At 38.5% G+C, this 21316-nt stretch overlaps 1 protein-coding gene across 5 annotated transcripts in view; it reads right to left on the bottom strand.

The window, feature by feature from the left end:
* CDC14A (cell division cycle 14A) overlaps positions 1–21316 on the bottom strand; it is a 179649-nt gene that overhangs the window by 139079 nt on the left and 19254 nt on the right. For 3 of the 5 annotated variants that reach the window (XM_063625594.1, XM_063625592.1, XM_063625590.1), the window contains exons 3-4: positions 8170–8245; positions 6240–6308 (exon numbers count right to left, since the gene is read on the bottom strand). In XM_063625594.1, the coding sequence (XP_063481664.1) occupies positions 6240–6308; positions 8170–8211 (111 nt within the window). In that variant the 5' untranslated portion in view covers positions 8212–8245. The remainder of the gene's footprint in view (positions 1–6239; positions 6309–8169; positions 8246–21316) is intronic. The other 2 variants (XM_063625593.1, XM_063625591.1) reach the window with 1 other exon arrangement.

The following is a 21316-nucleotide window of genomic DNA, read 5'->3' as shown; positions in this document are numbered from 1 at the left end:
TAGTACTAAGACTTTTCAGAAATAACTAAATCTAACTCTAAACCATATTATATTATTATTGTATTATATTTCATTCTCTTAACAGATTGGTTCAGAATCACCTGCAGGGCTTATTAAAACACAGATTGCTGGGTCTCACCTCCAGAATTTCCGATTCAGTAGGGCCTGAGAATTTACATTTCTAACAGGTTTTCCAGTAATGCTGACACTGTTGGTCCAGACACCACACATTGAAATCCACTACTCTAAGATATGGCTAAATTTTGGAGAAGCACTACATAAACATGTAACTGGTCCCACCCCTGGGAATCTTTTATATGAAGCTAAAACACTGTCCATCTGGTCAAGTAGTCCCCAAAGAACTCTACATTCTCTTAAAAAGGAATTCTAAATCATGCAATAAGCCTTTTAAAAGCATTTTACAAAAAACACATTTCCCCAGATTCCTCAGTAAACCTTATTACAATTTGTAAATTCATGCATTCCAGGTGATAACACCTTAGGAACAAGTCCCTTTACTGATTCCGTAATTAAGCTGCCTTAAATGTCATTATTCCAGAAGTTCCAAATTCAGATGTTCTCAGGTGCCAAGAATCTGAAGTGGGGCAGCTGGTAAATAAGAAAAGCATTCCCTATCCAAAGCGCAGTAAGCTCCAACCTACTGCTCTCGTGAGGGAATCTGGGTTCAGAACAGTCAGATATTGCAATATTTAAAAGAAGCCAAAATTGAAGCTTTCATAAACTGCAGATGTTGACTATGAATTAAAATTTTTTAAACAGTGTTTATGCTCAAGAAAACATGTCTGTGGACAGAATGCAGGCCACAGGTGACCAATTTGCTAAATCTGGGTGCCAGGATACTGTGGCTGAAGAAGGTTCTATGGGTTCCATCAGCATGAATTGAGCAGCTGTTGTGTGTCAAACACTTTGCTGAGCAATGCAGTGACAAGGGGAGAAGAAACCCACTCTCTAACCTCAAAGGCTAATGAATATTTAATGCAAAATATTGGCCAAGGCTTATTACAAACAGAGGAGAATAACTGTATAGGGATGCATTTACAGCACACAAAGACCAATAAAATGATACTAATTACAGGTACAGTAAGTGTTTCATTTAACAAGGCAAAAAAAATAGTAGATAAAAGGTGGAATTTAGTATTGACTATCTATCAATTAACATAATCAAACCTACAGAAATTTCTGTATTGCTTACCTGAGAGTCAAAGTTTTGCCCCTGTTATGTAAATCATAAGTGTATATCATAAATACTTAATGGTACTTATAAACCAAAGTACAATGGCTGCTATGATAGACTAACAATACTAATTAAGGGTATTGACCCCAGACATTTTCTATCTTGGAAAGAAAAGCTCTGTGGAAGGTTATATTCTAGTGGGATCACTCCTTGTAAAACACAAGCCACAGCAACTTGGAGAGAGAAAAAAATAATGACAAGCTGCACAAATAACAATAGCTCAGGCTACGCTTGGATTATGGCAACAAACACAAATCATGCACTTGTTCAGCTTCAGTCAGGACAGCACAAACTACTTAACCATTCAATAACAAAAGGTGATGCAATTAGGCTCAAAGCCAAAGCCAAAAAAAAAAAAAAGAGTTAATGGTCAATTTAAAGAAACACAGAAAAAGTGAAATATTCAAGTTATTTGGTTAGAATGCTGTATTTAATTAAGCTGTATGAATCAGTCTGACTGAGCTAAGGGAGACATTAATGCAGCCTGCATATATGCTCTTTAATAAAAATAGAGCCCATGCACCTCCTAAACATGCAAGTTCTGTCAATGATCATGGTCATATTAAGGAGATCACAGCACAGGGACCGCAATGACCAAGGCAGCATTCTCTTACAGGTGGCTAGGCTAGCCCAGTAATGGCTGCAGCAATCAGCAACTCCATAGCAATCAGTGGTCATCTCACTGCAAAAGCGATAAAATGAGCAGGTCTTCCTGTGAGCAGCCATGACCTTTACAAGTTTTACCTCCAACTTTCTCAGGAAAGGAATACTCTGGAAAATGTTCTTTGGCTGTACAAAACAAAATATGGTTTATGTTTTTATTTAGTGCCAAGATGAAATAGATTGAATCATTTCTTTAAAAAGAAAAAGGTGTCTCTGTGCAGCCCATTTTGTTTCAAACCCAATACATTTCATTAATGAAATGGCACATTTGATTAAGGTAGAAGTCAAAATGTCAGAGAAAAGTTGCTCATAAAGATGATTTGATCGTGTTAATAATCAATAATTGAAGGCACATGAGATTCTCTATAAACGGGGTTCTTCCTGCCTGAGGATTCCTAACAGGCATAAGGGGTTCTTGCCTTGCAAACTCTGTATATGCTCACTCCTATGGGAGTTGACATTACTTTGGAGCCCCTAGAACCTCTTTAAACTACATGAACTATCTCCAGAATGTAGCTTGCTTTTCTTCCCCACAAACCCATGAGCCAGAAACAGAAGAGAACCACATGAAGAAATCTCAACATGTTTTTGTAGTTATAATAGGGTGGTCTAGTCATTATATCAAAAGAGTTCTCGTGTATATAACCCCCTGATAGGGTGGCAGGTGCCTGGTTTCCAGGATAGGATTATGGCACTGATTCATTCTGCAACAAGGACATTCCCTAAGCCCCACCATCTGCCAGGTACTTCCAATGCTTCAATATAATCATTGGTTTCATGATACCCACCCCCTTCCCCTTTTATCCTGAAAGGGCTATGTGGGATGTTTTGTAAATTTAAAATTACATTTCCGTGAATATTCCTTTAATCCTTTTTTAAAATAGTCCTCAAGATTACTGTAATTATCCTGTTGATTCATAACAGCAGGTATTAAAAAAAAGAAAAAGCACTGCCCTAGAAAATGTCCCCTTTTTTCAGAGATTTTTTTTTCTCCAAGCTCAGGTTTTATTTTTCTCAGAGGAAAATGAAATCAATAATTAAAACTGTATTGATGGCCAAGCACAGTGGCTCATGCCTGTAATCCCACCACTTTGAGAGGCTGAGGCAGAAGGATAGCTTAAGCCCAGAAGTTCAAGACCAGCCTGATCAACATAGTGTGTCACTGCCCCTACAAAAACTAAAAAAAAAAAAAAAAAAAAAATAGCTAGGTGGGGTGCAGAAGTGTGCACCTATATTTCCAGTAAGTCAGTTGACTGAAGTGGGAGAATCATCAAAGCCCAGGAGTTTGAGGTTGCAGTGAGCTATGACTGCACCATGGCACTCCAGCCCAGGTGACGCAGTGAGACCCCATCTCAAAAAAAAAAAGAATAGATTGAGGAAGGTATTCAGTTTTTTCAAAATACCACAACTTTGTCTTTTGTTAGTAAAGTCTTCTTTTTCAGAATACTTTAGCCCAGTGTTCTTAGCATGTCTGTGTCAAGGATCCCTCTGAGAACCTGAAAAAAAGCCATGAATCCTCCCAGAAGAAAAATGTAAATACATACAAAATTGTACATATAATTTCAAGGGTTTATGGATCCCTTGAATTACCAGAATAATAATTCCGGCCCAAGGCTATCAATCATTGATAACATTTAACATTAAATAACATACACAGTTTAACAAATTGTTCTCACTTCAATGCATCTTCCCTCTTTTGATTGCTTCCCCTATCCTAGGGGAAAGACCAAACAGCAACCTATTACTGCCTAACTCCTAGTACTGACAATTTTTTCAAGTACAGTTTAAATAAGCGGCAGGTTTTTTATTGGTGATGATGCCTTTTATGTTTGGATTTTTAATCTAAGCATATGTTTGATGGGATAATTTTCCATTCTAATTGACATAATTAAAATAAGGACATTGGGAATAGAATGCATATGGACACATAAACACAAAAATAGCGATAAATCACCACTTCAAATCATCAACTGGAAAAAAACACCTTCTCATTTCAAAAATGAGAAATTTGGGATTGGAATAAAATGTACAGCAAACTATTACCTATCTATATAAAGCACAGAATGAGGAAGAAAAATCATACAAGCTTTCTTGGAAGGAATAAAAATTTCCAAACTGAAAAATGAAATGTGCCTAAAAGAACTGGGAAATCACACAAGAGAAGAATCCTAAGACGAAGTTACTGGTTAACACAGTGCGAAATTACTCAGAGCAGTAAAAGAGTTTGAGGATCCAGCAAGTGCCATCAGATTCAGCATTTAAGACGTTATTAGAGCAGTTTCAGTAGAGTAAGGAAGGCAAAAGTTAGATAACAAAGGGTTAAGAAATCAGCGCACAGGAAGGATGGAGGCAGGCTCTTCTTCTGAAACCTCTGGAAGCAAAAGGAGAAAGGGGGATCTGCAAATCAAGGGGATCATGACAAAGTCAAAAGAAGTCTCTGTGCATCTGTTGTCCCTGCACTAGGCACTGAGAACACAAAGATATATGACATCCTCCACCTTCCACCCTCTAGAAGGTCATAGTCTAGTGAGAATGACAGGTGCAAACAGGTAATTACAATTCATCAACGATAGAGATCTGCACAAAGAATGATGGAAAACAAGGGAGGCACCCTCAATCCAGTCCAAAGGGACAAGAAGATGCTTCCTAAAGGGTGGTGGCTGGACAAGGTATTAAAGAATGAAGAGCTATCAAGCCAGAGGGTAAGGGCATCCCAGTCAGACTGGTCTTCATGAGCAAATGCATGGAACAGCTGGTATGGTAAAGTGCAAGGCTGGGAGTGGCAGGGGTACTGCTGCTTCCCAGTAAATTAGTGCATGAAATCATCCACTGGGAAGACAACAAGGGTGAGAGCTGGCAAGGCAGAAAGACAAGAAAGCAAAGTACCCAAGACCTTACTGAAGTAAGTGACCATTGGCTGCAGGCAAGAGACATCAGCAGGGTGCCAGTGGACTGAGAGAACAGGGAGACTGAAGGTCTAGCAGTCCCAGTAGTGTGAGAGGGACAGAATGTGCAAAGTGAGTAACGAAGGCATTTTCCAAGGGGGAGAATCTGGAGTCTGGGTTCCTGGAAGTGAAGCAGACAGAAGGGCCCTAACACTTACTGGAATGAAAGAGGCGGAGGAGCCTCAAAGTCAGCGTGGGACAACAAGGTCAGGTAGCTGGGGCAATGCTAAGAGTGAACAAAGGATGATTGTAAACCAGAGGCTATGGTTCCTACCAAAGGGGAAAGGAGAACAGGAAAAATGTGGTCAAGAGCCATGAAATCTAGTCCTGACTTTGCCTGCTGCATTGGGCAAGTCACACACCTTTCCCAGGCCTCCCTTTCTGAGTCTTGACTAAATGGTCATTTGGATTCCTAAAATTATGTTGGACAGCTTTCCCATATAAAACAATAGCTTTAAGGCTAAGAAACGGGTGTTCATCGATTTTGTAGAAGAACTGTCTTTATTATATTCCCTATCAGAATTCACAAATGTTACATTGGCAACTTTATTATGTATAGGACTTTAAAATGCACAAAGCTTTTACATATTGATACAGTTTGGATATTTGTCCTCTCCAAATCTCATGTGATCCCCAGTGTTAAGAGGTGGGGCCTTGGGTCATGGGGGCAGATCCCTCATGAATGGCTCGGTGCCATTCTGAGGGGATTGAGTGAGTTTTCACTCTTAGTTCCCCTAAGATTTGGTTGTTAAAGAGTGTGGTACCTCCCTTCCCTCTCCCTTGCTCCCTCTCTCGCCATATGACATGACTGTTCCCCTTCACCTTCTGCCTAGAGTGAAAGCTTCCTGAGGGATTCACCAGAAGCAGATGTTGGTGCCATACTTCATGTACAGCCTGTGGAACCGCGAGCCAAATAAAACTCTTTTCTTTATAAATTACCTAGCCTCTGATATTCCTTTATAGCAATGCAAAACAGACTAAGACACATATATTTTCTAATATAATACTAACCACCACCCTGTGACAGTTGTATAATTCCGATTTTACAGATGAAGAAACTAAGATTCCACAAAACTGAAGCAATTCCAACTTTGGATTGGTACAGTAAATCTTTTTCTCCTTTAGAGATTCTACGTAGTATGCTTCATTGAGATAACTCATGACTTATCAACATTTGGGTTTTTAAAATTCAATCATTCAGCAAGTAATGCAGTGCCCATTAATTGTCCTAAAGCTACATATGTCATTCCAGACAACCAACAGATTACCTTACCACTAAAATGAACCAAGGAGAGTGTTTAAACTTTATTAATAATGTTGAAACAAAGCATTATAAAGGAAAGCAAACAGAAACAAGTTTACATATATATACTTACCATACTGTTCAGTGTAGAAAATGGTAGAAAAAATAATCTCAACTCAACCCATCTACTCTTGTGCAACTGCTATAAGTAGAACACTGAGTCAGACCAGTGATTTTACTTTCCTAATAATGACTCCTTTCTCTTTGGCTACCCTAGATAGTACTCAGTTCCCAGATTAATTATAATACCCAATTCATACCAACTACATACTAATGACTAATCAAGACAGCAAAGAAATTCCTTGGTCTTCAAAAGAAAAAAATAGACTTCCATTATTTATTAATTATCCTTTTCTTGTTTACTCAGCCATTAAAAGTTCATTTTATATAAAAAGGATATTATTTACTTCCTTGGTGATTGCAAAAACCTCTATTTTACTTTCTAAAATACTGGCTTCTTTTCTGAAAAACAGATCTGGCTTAATTAAAGGAATTTACATGTATCTTTTCAAGTCAGACAACTTTGTAAGTTAATTCCTACAAAAGTTGAGTAAAACAGATTTTATTATGTTGGTTCAAAAGTAATTGTGGTTTTTAACATTAAAAGTAATTGTAGGCCGGGTGCAGTGGCTCATGCTTGTAATCCCAGCACTTTGGGAGGCCGAGGCGGGGGGATCACGAGGTCAGGAGATCGAGACCACGGTGAAACCCCGTCTCTACTAAAAATACAAAAAAATTAGCCTGGCATGGTGGCGGGCGCCGGTAGTCCCAGCTACTCGGAGAGGCTGAGGCAGGAGAATGGCATGAACCCCGGGAGGCGGAGCTTGCAGTGAGCCGAGATTGTGCCACTGCACTCCAGCCTGAGCGACAGAGCGAGACTCCGTCTCAAAAAAAAAAAAAAAAAAGTAATTGTAAAAACCACAATTGCTTTTGCACCAACCTAATATGTTGTATGATTATTGATTCTTTTTGGTATAATTCCATGTCCACGTCTCACTTTGAAATCAATGGCAAAAATTTGTAAATTCATAAAGATACAACATATTCTACAGGAAATTCTCTATCAGACTGCTTTTTATACCTAAGTTCATTAAAAACCAATCAAATCAAAAGATAATCACAGAACAGTTAATATGTCCAAGGCATTGTGCTATGTAACACCAGTAACATTTTACCCAGCAGAAAGAGTAAAATACCTGAGCACTATAATTTAGTGTTTATCCTTAAGAGTCTGCTGTATAGCATTTTGTCTTTCCAACTGAAATAGTTAAGATCTTCATTTAGAAATTGGAAGATGAGATAAATATTGCTTTCTGTGTGATAAAATAAGTTTACTAAAACTAGGTATATAGATGAGTTTCCTCATATGCTTGAAGAAGAAAAAAAAAGCCACATGCCAAAATCCACATAAAAGTACAGAAAATGAAACCAGATACCCATGTGAAATCAAAACTATAGATGAATACTAAATGTATGACCAGAATTCTGTCATCTCAGGTAAATTCCATTCTCTGTCGCTTCTGGTTCATCAATCTCACTTGGCTGTTAACTACACAGAACATTTAAGAAACATGCAAAAAATTTCAAACTTGATCAAACAGAAAATGTTATGTGCACAGCTCCAGCCATGATGAGCCCCGTTCATCACTTGGAAATAGGGTCTATAGGCATATCTGAAGGTTTCCGAAAAATTATCCTAGGAGGGAATTTGATAGAGACTCATTAACAACAACCTAAAAGGATTTGTGCTTTCTTTCTTAGATCACTATTCCAGTGACTTCATTCAGCTCATATTGCAATTCATTCTGAAAATTGAAAGAGGTTAACGTGTCCTTTGTGGTATAATCAGGAGGATCACTTTCAAATTCTAGGTGAACTACTCACAGAAATTTCCAGAGATCAAGATCACCTGACTAAATGTTGTGTGCACACCAACCCCACTGAGCAGATCCTATGGTTCAAATGTTTTAATTCCAAATTATAAATATCACTACAATACTCACTTTTAGTTTCTTGTTTAGTTTGCAGCAATATCTGTACACCATTGCCAAGTTCAGCGGTCCAAAATCTGCATAGAAACTAAGATACAAGAAAATGTAGTATTTAGTCAAAGTATAATTTTCAGTAACATCAATGTTCATCTTTAATTTCATTAAATTTACAATCAAATTTCAATTATCTTATAACTAATCTGATCCATGGTATAATCCAAATAACTAATGGTTTCATCCTAATGCCCTCTAGTTACTCTAACTAGTCTCTTAATAGGGAACTAGTGGCCGGGCACGGTGGCTCACGCCTGTAATCCCAGCACTTTGGGAGGCCGGGGCAGGCAGATTGCCTGAGGTCGGGTGTTTGAGACCAGCCTGACCAACATGGAGAAACCCCATCTCTACTAAAAATACAAAATTAGCCAGGCAGGGTGGTGCTTGCCTGTAATCCCAGCTACTCGGGAGGCTGAGGCAGGAGAATCACTTGAACCCGGGAGGTGGAGGTTGCGGTGAGCCAGAGATCACACCACTGCACTCCAGCCTGGGCAACAAGACAGAAACTCCATCTCAAAAAAAAAACAGAACTAATTGGACAGAACTAATTGGAAGTTCCACCTCCTTTTATCTGCCTGCCAGACCATTTAAGTAAACACACTAAAGAGCGGGCAAAGAAAGAACCAACAGGAATATAACAAGTACATGGCCTGTACTACTTGCTTTTATTTCTTTATCATATATTTTAGTCATAAACTTACTTGTGTACTTTGGATTCCAACTATTCCTCTGAAACATAGCTCACAATTCTTAAGTATCTTAAATCCAGTGGTCTTTTTTCAGTTTTCGTTCTCCATGAACTTTCTGTATTATAAGACACACTGGCTCCTCCCCCTCTCTTCATCCCCTAACATCTCCAGGATACAGTCATCAATCTGTAGATCTTCTCTGTTAGCCAACGTCACGAATTTAACTGACGACCCTATGGAAAAGTGATGTCTCTTCCACTTGAGAGCCAGTGTCAGTCTTCTCCATCTCGGCTACCTGCTGGGTCCACCATCTACAGGCCCTTCGGTCACCTGGAACTCAGAATATCTAAAACTCAACCTATCTTTCCTTCACATCAGCCCTCCAGACAAAAAAACACTTTGCTTCTCCCAGTCACTCAGGCATTAAATCTCTCAATCACAATAGACCAACCAATAAATATTTAATTCTGATATATCAAACAAGCTACTACTATAATTCATCCCTTCCCTTTCTCTTCCTATTTTGCCAACAGAAGTCCAGATCCTTTTCATCTCACACCTGTACTTTTTTTTTACATATATACTTTAAGTTCTAGGGTACATGTGCACAACGTGCACGTTTGTTACATATGTATACATGTGCCATGTTGGTGTGTTGCACCTATTAACTCATCATTTACATTAAGTATATCTCCTAATGCTATCCCTCCCCGCTCCCCCACCCCATGATAGGCCCTGGTGTGTGATGTTCCCCTTCCTGTGTCCAAGTGTTCTCATTGTTCAATTCCCACCTATAAGTGAGAACATGCAGTGTTTTGTTTTTTGTCCTTGCGATAGTTTGCTCAGAATGATGGTTTCCAGCTTCATCCCTGTCCCTACAAAGGACATGAACTCATCCTTTTTCATGGCTGCATAGTATTCCATGGTGTATATGTGCCACATTTTCTTAATCCAGTCTATCACTGATGGGCATTTGGGTTGGTTCCAAGTCTTTGCTATTGTGAATAGTGCTGCAATAAACATACATGTGCATGTGTCTTTATAGCAGTGTGATTTATAATCCTTTGGGTATATACCCAGTAATGGGATGGCTGGGTCAAATGGTATTTCTAGTTCTAGATCCTTGAGGAATCGCCACACTGTCTTCCACAATGGTTGAACTAGTTTACAGTCCTACCAACAGTGTAAAAGTGTTCCTATTTCTCCACATCCTCTCCAGCACCTGTTGTTTCCTGACTTTTTAATGATCGCCATTCTAACTGGTGTGAAATGGTATCTCATTGTGGTTTTGATTTGCATTTCTCTGATGGCCAGTGATGATGAGCATTTTTTCATGTGTCTGTTGGCTGTATAAATGTCTTCTTTTGAGAAATGCCTATACTTTTTAAAATCTCTCTCCCCTTCCCAATCATCCTGTATTCCAAGAAAGACATTAGTCTTCATAAAGTCTCAGTTCTCACATATCCTCCCACTATTCAAAAATGTTTAATGGTTTCTTACTGCCTGTAGAATAATTCCTTGGCCCAGCAATCAAAGCCTTACACAACATTCCCCTAGCTTCCAGGCTGACCTTATTTCCTGAGAGGTCCCATAGGAAATCTGCATTCCAACAAACATGTCCATTGCTTATTCCCAAATATTCTATATGTATTCTTAATCTAAGCCTCTACTCACATCAGTTTCCTTGTCTAGGGTGTCCTCCTTTTCTTTCTGCTACACTCTACCTTGCTCAAAGTCCAGTACAAATCCCACCTTCTCCATGAAGCCTTTCCAATCATCCTAGGGAACACCTTTCTCTCAAAGTTTTCAAAACTTACCGTCTGAATCATTCTTTTAGTCTACTACATATACTACCAAATATTGCAAATTATTTTAAGTATTGATTCTACTTAATCAACTATAATGCTAAGTCTCTCTGTCAGGACTGTATCATATACTTACGATTAGAAGAATGTCCTACATATAATACAAAACCAGAAACGAGTATTCATTATGAAATAGTTTGTTCATTAATGCTTTAAGTTCAATTTAGTCTAGACCACAAATTTACTAAATACCAACATATTTCCAAAATCCATCCCCAAAAGACCTTTGAATTAGTCATTTAATTTTTTTGCTGCCACCCAAATGACACTATCATAACTATGTCATTATGTTACGTAAAATCTGCCAATAGCCACTTGCCATAGATAAATAAAGAATACTGAATTTGTATATTTTATCCCTATTAGGCAAGTTGGTAATATTTTGAAATTTATATTACAGGTGGCACCAAATTTAGCTGTCCCTTTACACAGGCTTCATGAGAAGAACACAGAGATGCCAAAGAAAGAAAGCAGCAGTGATTTGAAATAAAAGTTCTAGACTCATTTCTTAACTTCCCAGTGTGGTGTTGTATTGTAAATGTAAACAAAATACCCACAAATCCAAAATGAACTGTACCTATAATCCCCTTACTGACTAGTCCAAGACAAGTCAAAAAAAACTAACTCAAAAGAACCAAAATGAAGAGTATAGGCATACCTCATTTTATTGCACTTCACTTTATCATGCTCAAAGATAGTACATTTTTTTACAAATTGAAGAACCGTGGCAACCCTGCATCAGGCAAGTCTATCAGTTCCATTTCTCTAACAGCATGTGCTCACTTCATGTCTCTGTTTCACATTTTGGTAACTCTCACAATATTTTAAATTTTCATCATTCTTGTATCTGTTATGATGGTCAGTGATCTTTGATACTACTACTGTAATTGTTTTGGGTCTCCACAAACTGTACCCAAATAAGATGGCAAACTTAATTGATAAATGTCATATGTGTTCTGACTGCTTCACCAACTAGCCATTCCCCCATCTCTCTCCCTCTCCTTGGACCTCCCTATTCCCTGAGACACGACAGTATTGAAATCAGGCCAGTTAATAACCCTATCATGGCCTCTCAGTGTTCAAGTAAAAGCAAAAGTCACACATGGTCCACTTTAAATCAAAAGGTAGAAATGATTAAGCTTAGTGAAGAAGGTGTATCAAAAGCCAAGACAGGCCAAAAGCTAGGCCTTGCTCTAAACAGCCAACTGTGAATGCAAAAGAAAAGTTCTTGAAGGAAATTAATAGTGCTACCCCAGTGAACATATGAATGATACAAAAACAAAATAGCTTTATTGCTGATATGGAGAAAGTTTTAGCGATCTGGATAGAAGATGAAACCAGCCACAACATTCCCTTAAGCCAAAGCCTCATCCGAAGCAAGGCCCTAATTATCTTCAATTCTATGAAGGCTAAGAGAGGTGAGGAAGCTGCAGAATAAAAGTATGAAGTTAGCAGAGGTTGGTTCGTAAGGTTTAAGATTTATGGGAGGACGTCAACATATTAACATTCACAGGAGTTTGGAAGATGTTGATTCCAACCCTCATGAATAATATTGAGGGGTTTAAGATGTCAGTGATGGAAGTAACTGCAGATGTGGTGGAAATGGCAAGAGAACTAAAATTAGAAGTAGAGCCTAATTGCTAAATTCTCATGATAAAACTTGAAGGAGGAGTTGCTTCTCATTCAACTTTATCATGCTCACACCTTTTGTTCATGAATGAGCAAAGAAACTGGTTTCTTCAGATGGAATTTACTCCTGTTGAAGATGCTGTGAATACTGTTGAAATGACAACAAAAAAATTAAAATGTTACACATACTTAGTCGATAAAGTAGCCTCAGGGTTTGAGAGGATTAACTCCTATTTTGAAAACTCTAAGTAAAATGCTATCAAATAGCATCTCATGCTACAGAGAAATCTTTCATGAAAGGAAGAGTGAATCAATATGGCAAATTTCACTGCTGTCTTATTTTAAGAAATTGCCACAGCCACCCCAACCTTCAGCAACCACCACCCTCATCAGTCAGCAGCCATCACACTGGGGCAGGGCCCTTCACCAGCAAGAAGATTACAACTTGCTAAAGGCTCAGATGATCATCAGCATTTTTTAGCAATAAAGTATTTTTAGTTAAGGTATATACATTGCTTTCTTAGACACAATGCTATTACACACTTAATAGACCACAGTACAGTATAAACATAGCTTTTTTACGTACTGAGAAACCAAAAAAACTTGTGTGACTTGCTTTATTGCAGTATTTGCTTTATTGTGGTGGTCTAGAACCAAACCTGCAATATCTCCACAGTATGCCTGTGTATAAATATGCACCTACCAGTATTGATTAAGGTAACCTTTTTTCTATATAAGAGATTTTCTTATCCTTGGGTTAATGGAAGCAACACTTTTGACTAATATACCTTGTTTTTTTCTACTTGAATATGAATATTGACACTGGTAGAATTTGAAGTTAAATTCGGAATTTTTAGCTGTGGTTATTTCAGCTTCTTAAACTCACTTTGAATAAATTTTGGGAAAGCAAAAATAATTCAAGTTATCCATAAAAATCCTCAACAAACCAAATCCGGCAGCACCTCAAAAAGTTTATGCATCACAATGAAGTAGGCTTCATTCCTAGAATGCAAGGTTGGGTCAGTATATGCAAACCAATAAATGTGACACGCCGCATTAACAAAATTAAACATTTTTTAAAAATGTGATCATCTCAAAGACACAAAAAAAGCTTCTGATAAAGTCCAACATCCATTCATGGTAAAAATCCTTAACAAACTGGGCATCAAAGGAACATACCTCAAAATAATAAGAGCTATCTATGACAAACCCACAACCAACATCATACTGAATGAACAAAAGCTGGAAGCATTCCCTTTAAGAACTGAAACAAGACAAGGATGCCCACTCTTACCACTCCTGTTTAACACAGTACTAGAAGTCCTAGCCAGAGCAAGCAACCAAAGAAAAAATAAAAGGCATTCAGATAGGAAAATAAGTCAAACTATCTCTTTTCACTGACGATATAATGATATATCTAGAAAATCCTAATGACTCTGCCAAAAGGCTCCTAGAACTGATAAACAACTTCAATAAGGTTTCAGGATACAAAATTCATGTACAAAAATCAGTAGCATTTCCATACACCAATAATATTCAAGCTAAGAGCCAAATCAAAAACGTAATCCCAGTTACAATAGCCTCAAAAGAACTAAAATACCTAGGAATACATCTAACCAAGATGAAAGATCTCTACAAGAAGAACTACAAAACACTGCTAAAAGAAATCACAGACAACACAAATGAAAAAACATTCCATGCTCATGGATTGGAAGAAACAATATGGATAAAATCATTATATTCCCCAAAGCAATCTACAGTTTCAACACTATTCCTATTATACTACCAATATCATTTTTCACAGAATTAGCAAAAAAACTATTCTAAAACTCATATGGAACCAAAATAAGGCCAAATAGCCAAAGCAATAAGCAAAAAGAACAAAGCCAGAGGCATCACATTACCCAAATTAAAACTCTGCTCTAAGGTTGTAATAACCAAAACGGCATGGTACTGGTACAAAAACAGACACATAGAACAATGGAACATTATAGAGAACCCCGAAATAAACCTGCACACCTACAGCCATCTGATCTTCAACAAAATCAACAGAAATAAGCATTAGGGAAAGGACTTCCTATTCAATAAATGGTGCTGGGATAGCTGGCTAGCCAAATGCAAAAGAATGAAACTGGTCTCCTATCCATCACCGTATACAAAAATTAACTCAAGATAGATTAAAGATTTAAATGTAAGATCTCAGACTAAATATCCCAGAAGAGGCCAGGAGCCATGGCTCATGCTTATGAAATAGCACTTTGGAAGGCCAAAGCAGGAGGATTGCTTGAGCTCAGGAGTTTGAGACTAGCCTGAGCAACAAAGGGAGGCTCCATCTCTATAAAAAAAAAAAAAAAAACTTTAGGCTGGGTGCAGTGGCTCACGCCTGTAATCCCAACAATTTGAGAGGCTGAGGCAGGCCGACCGCTTGACCCCAGGAGTTCAAGACTGGCCTGGGCAACATAGCAAAACCCCATCTCCTAAAAATTACAAAAATTAGCTGGGTGTGGTAGTGCATGCCTGTAGTCCCAGGTATTTGGGAGGCTGAGGCAGGAGAATTGCTTGAGCCCGGAAGGTCGAGGCTGCAGTGATTTCTGATGGTGCCACTGCACTCCAGCCTGGGTGACAAAATGAGACCCTGTCTCCAAAAAAAATTTTTTTTTTATTAGCCAGGTGTGGCTATAGTCCTAGCTATAGTCCTAGCTACTTGGGAGGCTGAGGCAGGAGGATCACTTCAGCCCAGAAGGTCAAGGCTGCAGTGAGCCATGATTATGCCACAGCACTCCAACTTAGGTGTCTCAAAAAAAAAAAAAAAAAAAAGGAGAATTTTAGAAGAAAACCTAGGAAACACCATTCTAAATATCGGCCTCAGGAAAGAATTTATGACTAAGTCTTCAAAAAGCAAACATTGACAAGTGGGACCTAATTAAACTAAAGAGCTTCTGAACAGCAAAATAAACTATCAACAGAGTAAACAGGCAACATACAGAAGGGGAAAAGAATTCGCAAACTATGTATCTGACAAAGGTCTAATATCTAGAATCCATAAGGAATTTAACAGTTGAACAAGAGAAAAATAACCCCATTAAAAAATGAGCAAAAGACATGAACAGACACTTCTCAAAAGAAGAAATACAGGCACCTAACATATGAAAAAATGATCAACATCACTAATCATCAGAGAAACATCAATCAAAACCATAATGAGACACCATCTCACACCAGTCAGAATGGCTTCTATTAAAAAGTCAAGGCTAGGCACAGTGGCTCAGGCCTGTAATCCCAGCACTTTGGGAGGCCAAGGTGGGCGGATCACGAGGTCAAGAGATTAAGACCATCCTGGCCAACATAGTGAAACCCCATCTCTACTAAAAATACAAAAATTAGCTGGGTGTGGTGGCACACGCCTGTAGTCACAGCTACCTGGGATGCGGAGGCAGGAGAATCGCTTGAACCCAGGAGGCGGAGGCAGAAGAATTGCTTGAACCCAGGAGGCGAAGGTTGCAGCGAGCCGAGATTGCGCCACTGCACTCCAGCCTGGCAACAGAGTGAGACTCCGTCTCAAAAAAAAAAAAAAAAGTCAAAAAACAACAGATTCCCACTGTTGGCGGCGGGAATCTAAATTAGTCCAGCCACTGTGAAAAGCAGTTTGGAGATTTCTCAAAAAAACTTAGAAGTACCATTCAACCCAGCAATCCCATTACTGGGTATATATCCAAAAGAAAATAAATCATTCTATCTTCGCAGCAACACGGATGAAGCTGGAGGCTATTATCCTAAAAGAATTAATGAAGGAATAGAAAACCAAATACCGCATGTTCTCATTTATAAGTGGGAACTACACAATTGAGTACTCACGGACAAAAAGATGGCAACAATAGATATGAAGAACTACTGAAGTGGGGAGGGAAGAAGGGAGTAAAGTGTTGAAAAACTAACTATTGGGAACTATGCTCACTACCTGGGTGACAGGATCATTTATACCCCAAACCTTAGCATCGCAAAATGTGCTTGTATACAAACCTACACATATACCCCTGAATCTAAAATAAAAGTTGAAATTTTTTAAAAAAGAATTCAAGTCATCAAATTCCAGTTTCATACTAACCATTACAAGCCAATTTCAATCTCAAATGCAAAGATGTACAATTTCTAACAATCAGATTGGCTTAGCCACGTGTACTTTTGAAAGCAATATGGTTCACATATGAACCTATTTCACCAAACACCAGGAAATAAAATTGGTATACTACAATAACACAGGAGAAAGTAAATCAAATACAAACATTATCCTTAAGTTGATCTGTACTCTCCAACATGGTAGCCACTAGTCATGGCTATTTAAATTTAAATTAACTAAGGTGAAACAAATTAAAAATTCTTCAATTATTTCAAATGTGTTCAAAAGCCACATGTAGCTAATGGCTACAGAATTCAACAATGTTCTGCACTGATGGACAATACTGATCAAGATGAAAAGACATATCAAAATAACTAAAAGATAAAAGAAATTACCAAGTACCATAAAGGAAGTATAGATAAAATGTTTGAAGACAATATCCTTTCCCTACAAGAGCCCAATTATTTCCCAACAGTGAGATTAGGCCCTGGTAATTTTTATCCTGTTTTGTTCAAGAGGGTCATATTTCCAAAAAGCCAGTTGGGACTTGGAACATGAGAGAACGGAAAAATAGGTGAGGATCTAGTTCCCACCCTCCTTCACTGTCTCTCAAAAAGACAGGCTGTTTTAAGAGTAGGCTGCTATCCAAAGATAGCAACAATGAAGAAGTTATGCCACTTTTTTGGCAAGAGCCTCAGGTTAAAGGTAGAAAAAAAAAATAAGCAATCCTAACCCAGAGGACTTCCCACCCCACAGTATGTTGAAGCTCAGTGGGCCAGCCTTTATATCCCACAAAAAGACAGATGAGCTTCAAGTTACACTAAAAAAATTCAGTCAAAAGTTTTGCACAACCAAGAGCAATTTTGAACAAGTATTCAAAAGTCAGAATTGTCACAGACAAATATGAAGCCAAAAAGCTCTATCTTATCTTACGGTCATTTGATACAATACTTACACTTATAAGACTATTTATGTATTTAAAATAATATAGTCTTATACATATACTTTTCTAGCTTACTATTAATAAATACATTTTTTAATGTCAAGATCATTGAAAAATTGCTGATAGTTGTTCATACCATGCTGGGTTATCACCAACTTTGGTATAATGAAATACTGTGAATAAAGAAGACATCTTCCAACAACATGCTCCTTTGTAAGAACCTTCTTCACCAGAGTTGAGGGAAAAATGAAAACATACTTATAATACATACTATTAGCTAGAGGGAAATTCAAAATAAAAATTAATTATCAATTAAAATAATCAAATGTGCTAGAAAGTAAAAAATATTTATTTGGGCAGCTTGGAATAAAAGCATGGTGGAAGAAGAGAAATGGAAGGTCATCAACCTGGGGATAGTGAAAAGGGAGGAGATGGCAGAAATAAGTGCTTCAGAGACTATTCAGAAATCTGAGGGTTGAGTGCACTCCTAAACTTGAAGTTAATGACAACGGACAGAGTCTTCTCCACTCTGGCATTTCCTAGGAAAAGGCCTCCAGAGCCACAGCCAAGCAAGGGTCCCCACTTTGTCTTGGCAGAGGGGAGTAGTCTTTTGGTCTCGTGGCCAGGGAAAAACATGGACATTTTATTATTTCAGAGTACCCGTGGGTTCATCTCCAAATGAATGAACAAATGAACGAATGATTCTCTCCACCTATTTGCAGATTTCTTCTAAGAAGGTTGGCAAATTATGGGTCAATGCCTACAATGAAACTCATAAACTATTAAGGGAAAATCGGTCCATCCATCTTTTTATTCAGTAAGTGTAAATAGCTAAAATCAAACCCTTTTCTGTTTTGACAGGAAAGAAACTAAAAGAATTGGAGCATTTGGAGTCCTGCAAGTGGAGGAGGAAGGAGGTTCATCTCCTTACCGGGAGAACAAAGAAACGGGAGCCCAAGGATCACAGCAAACGTTCACAAGGGTAGGAGCACCCACCACCCCACAGGTGCAGGTCCTACAAATTTGAAGGGACATCGAAGCTGGGCCTAGAAGCCTTGCTGTCATACTCAACATGTGCATCTCTTCTCACAGATTTATGAAGTTTATGATGTACCATTATTTTGTCTTCGGTTTTTCTAATAAACTATAATTTAAGTGAGTCAATTCCCAGAGGAATCATTGTTTGAAGTATTGTTATACCTTATTCTACACATTAGAAGCTTCATGTGAAAATTCCCAGCACCTCAGCAAAAAGATAAGCTACATTCCAAGAATTACCCATTTATTCAATAAAATTTATGACTATCTATTCTGAGCAAGGCATTACAAGTTAACATATTCATCACAGAGTTCTTGTAATACAAAAAAAATTAACTGCTTTAAAAATAGGATGAATAAATTCTATAAGATCATTATAAGGCATGCCAACCTTTCAGTGTTTTACCAGCATTGCTGACATTTTTTGTCTCTTCATTCACTTGCTCACTCAAATAGTTACTAAAAGCCTACTGGTCACCAGTCCCTCCCGACAAGGAGCTCACTATCTACTGAGATGACAGGTAAAGATATTATTACAATGTGATAAATGCTAAAATAGCAGTATCCTCCAAAACACAATGAGATCGTGTGTGTGTGTGTGTGTGTGTGTGTGTGTGTAAAATTTTGTTGAAATTGATCAGCAATGCCTCTGGACTACACATTACCTAATAGTTTCCCTATCACTAGAATACTATCCGCACCCCTCCAGTCAGATGACAAAGTTTCTGTATGAGACATGATTATTATGGCTGAACTCATAATGATCACATTTTAAAAAGGACCTAACTGCATAACAAATACCAACCTCAGATGAGGGCACTAGTGTGTTTTTGCTCAAGCCCTTTAGCATAACCACCCACAGTCACACTGATGCCAACTTCTTGGGGAAGAGTGGCTGCACATCTAACAAGCTTCCCACGCACATAGCAGTCTGATGTAGAACTAAAGATCACTGGGTGCCAAAAGGTTCCAGTCCCAATTTGGTCACTCAATGTCCCTAATCTGGTGTCATAGCCTCTCTGGGACTCTGCGTCCTCATCTATCAAATGAAGCCACTGAATTAGATGGCTCCTAAAGTTCTTTCCAGCTCTTATGTAATATCATATATCACAGTTCTAGCCGTTATATAGAGTCTACAGAGTCTATGACTCTAGTTATCCTTATTGGACAAACCCATTCAACTGTTCAAATGTTTCTCAAGGTCTACTTGCCCTATTTGATGTTCTCTGTTCTATCTGTCCTCTCAGTGCATTGGGTCTGGGTACAGAAGACATTTCCCTCAGAGTGTCTGCTCTTTGGGGAAGGAAAAGAACACTTTTTCCATGAAATTTACTGTTTTCTGCACAGCCAGAAAGCAAACCTACAGACTACAAAGCAGCTACATGTATCAGGAAACTTGACATCTTTATTACTTACTCATCTGCAAAAAGTTTGATATTTGTTGAGATCATGAAGGAGAGAACCCCAATATCAACTATCAATCCTGTCCCTTGATGCATTGTCTAGGTTTCTAAGAAAGTTCAGGTTTACAACACCAGAGGGTGAGGAACCGTTCTCCACTTACTACCTACTTAACCCGAGGTAAATATTGGTCAGGTCAGGTGTCAGCTGCTGTTTCTGTAAAATGGGTGAGTGCTTTCACTTTGCCTTAAAGCCAAACAACAGACCAGATGGTATCAAGAAACCTTCCAGTATCAGGGTCTGTAATTCTAACATCCCTCCTTAGAGAAAGTCAATTAATAAAAACTCCCTTAGAGACTCAGATTAATGAAAACAAAAGGAGACTTCTTCAGGAATGCACTGGGAAAATTAAAATTCACTCCCACAGAAATATTCTCAAGCAGTGTAAATTAACTCCATTATTCAATGGCTAGTACTGAAGGCAGGAGAGCTATACAGACAGTATATGCAAAGCTTTGTTGGAAAACAGAACGATGAACGATTCCCCCATACATAAAAGGCTAACCCTCAGATTTCATAAAGTGGCTAAAGGCCCTCAAAAGGAAAATAATTATTCTAAAACTTGTGGTGAGGATCACAGGGCCGGCAGCGACAGCTCACGCCTGTAATCCCAGCACTTTGGGAGGCCGAGGCAGGCGGATCACGAAGTCAAGAGATTGAGACCATTCTGGCCAACATGGTGAAACCCCATCTCTACTAAAAAAAAAATAATACAAAAATTAGCTGGGCGTGGTGGCATGCACCTGTAGTCCCAGCTACTTGGGAGTCTGAGGCAAGAGAATCGCTTGAACCTGGGAGGCAGAGGTTGCAGTGAGCTGACATCGCGCCACTGCACTCCAGCCTGGCAACAGAGCGAGACTCGATCTCAAAAATAAAAAATTAGAAAAAAAAAAAGATCATCCATAATGATGAAGTCTGTGTATGACAGAAAAAAAGTAAATTGTGATCAACAAATTATTTTTTTTGTGACAGGGTCTTGATCTGCCACCTAGGCTGAGTGCAGTGGCACGCTCGTGGTTCACTGAAGCCTCAACCTCCTGAACTCAAGTGATCCTCCCACCTCAGCCTCCAGAGTAGCTGGGACTACAGTTATGTGGAACATGCCTGGCTAATTTTTGTATTTTTTGTAGAGACAGGTTTCGAGCATGTTGCTCGAGCGATCTGCCCACCTTGGCCTCCCAAAGCGTGGAATTAGAGGCTGAGCCACTATGCCTGGCCAGTAAATTCTTTAAGAAGGCAGAAATGTATATTCATTTTAGAAAGGTTTCCATAAATTATTCAAATTATAAAACTTTGATATTTCAGAATGTAATTTTCCAATTCTCTGTAGAAGTTGTCTCACTGAAATGCCACATTTCCAGAC

The sequence above is a fragment of the Symphalangus syndactylus genome, chromosome 12, assembly GCF_028878055.3.
Source record: "Symphalangus syndactylus isolate Jambi chromosome 12, NHGRI_mSymSyn1-v2.1_pri, whole genome shotgun sequence".
NCBI classification, from domain to species: Eukaryota; Metazoa; Chordata; class Mammalia; order Primates; family Hylobatidae; genus Symphalangus; species Symphalangus syndactylus.
This window is presented reverse-complemented; position numbering and strand designations above follow the sequence as displayed.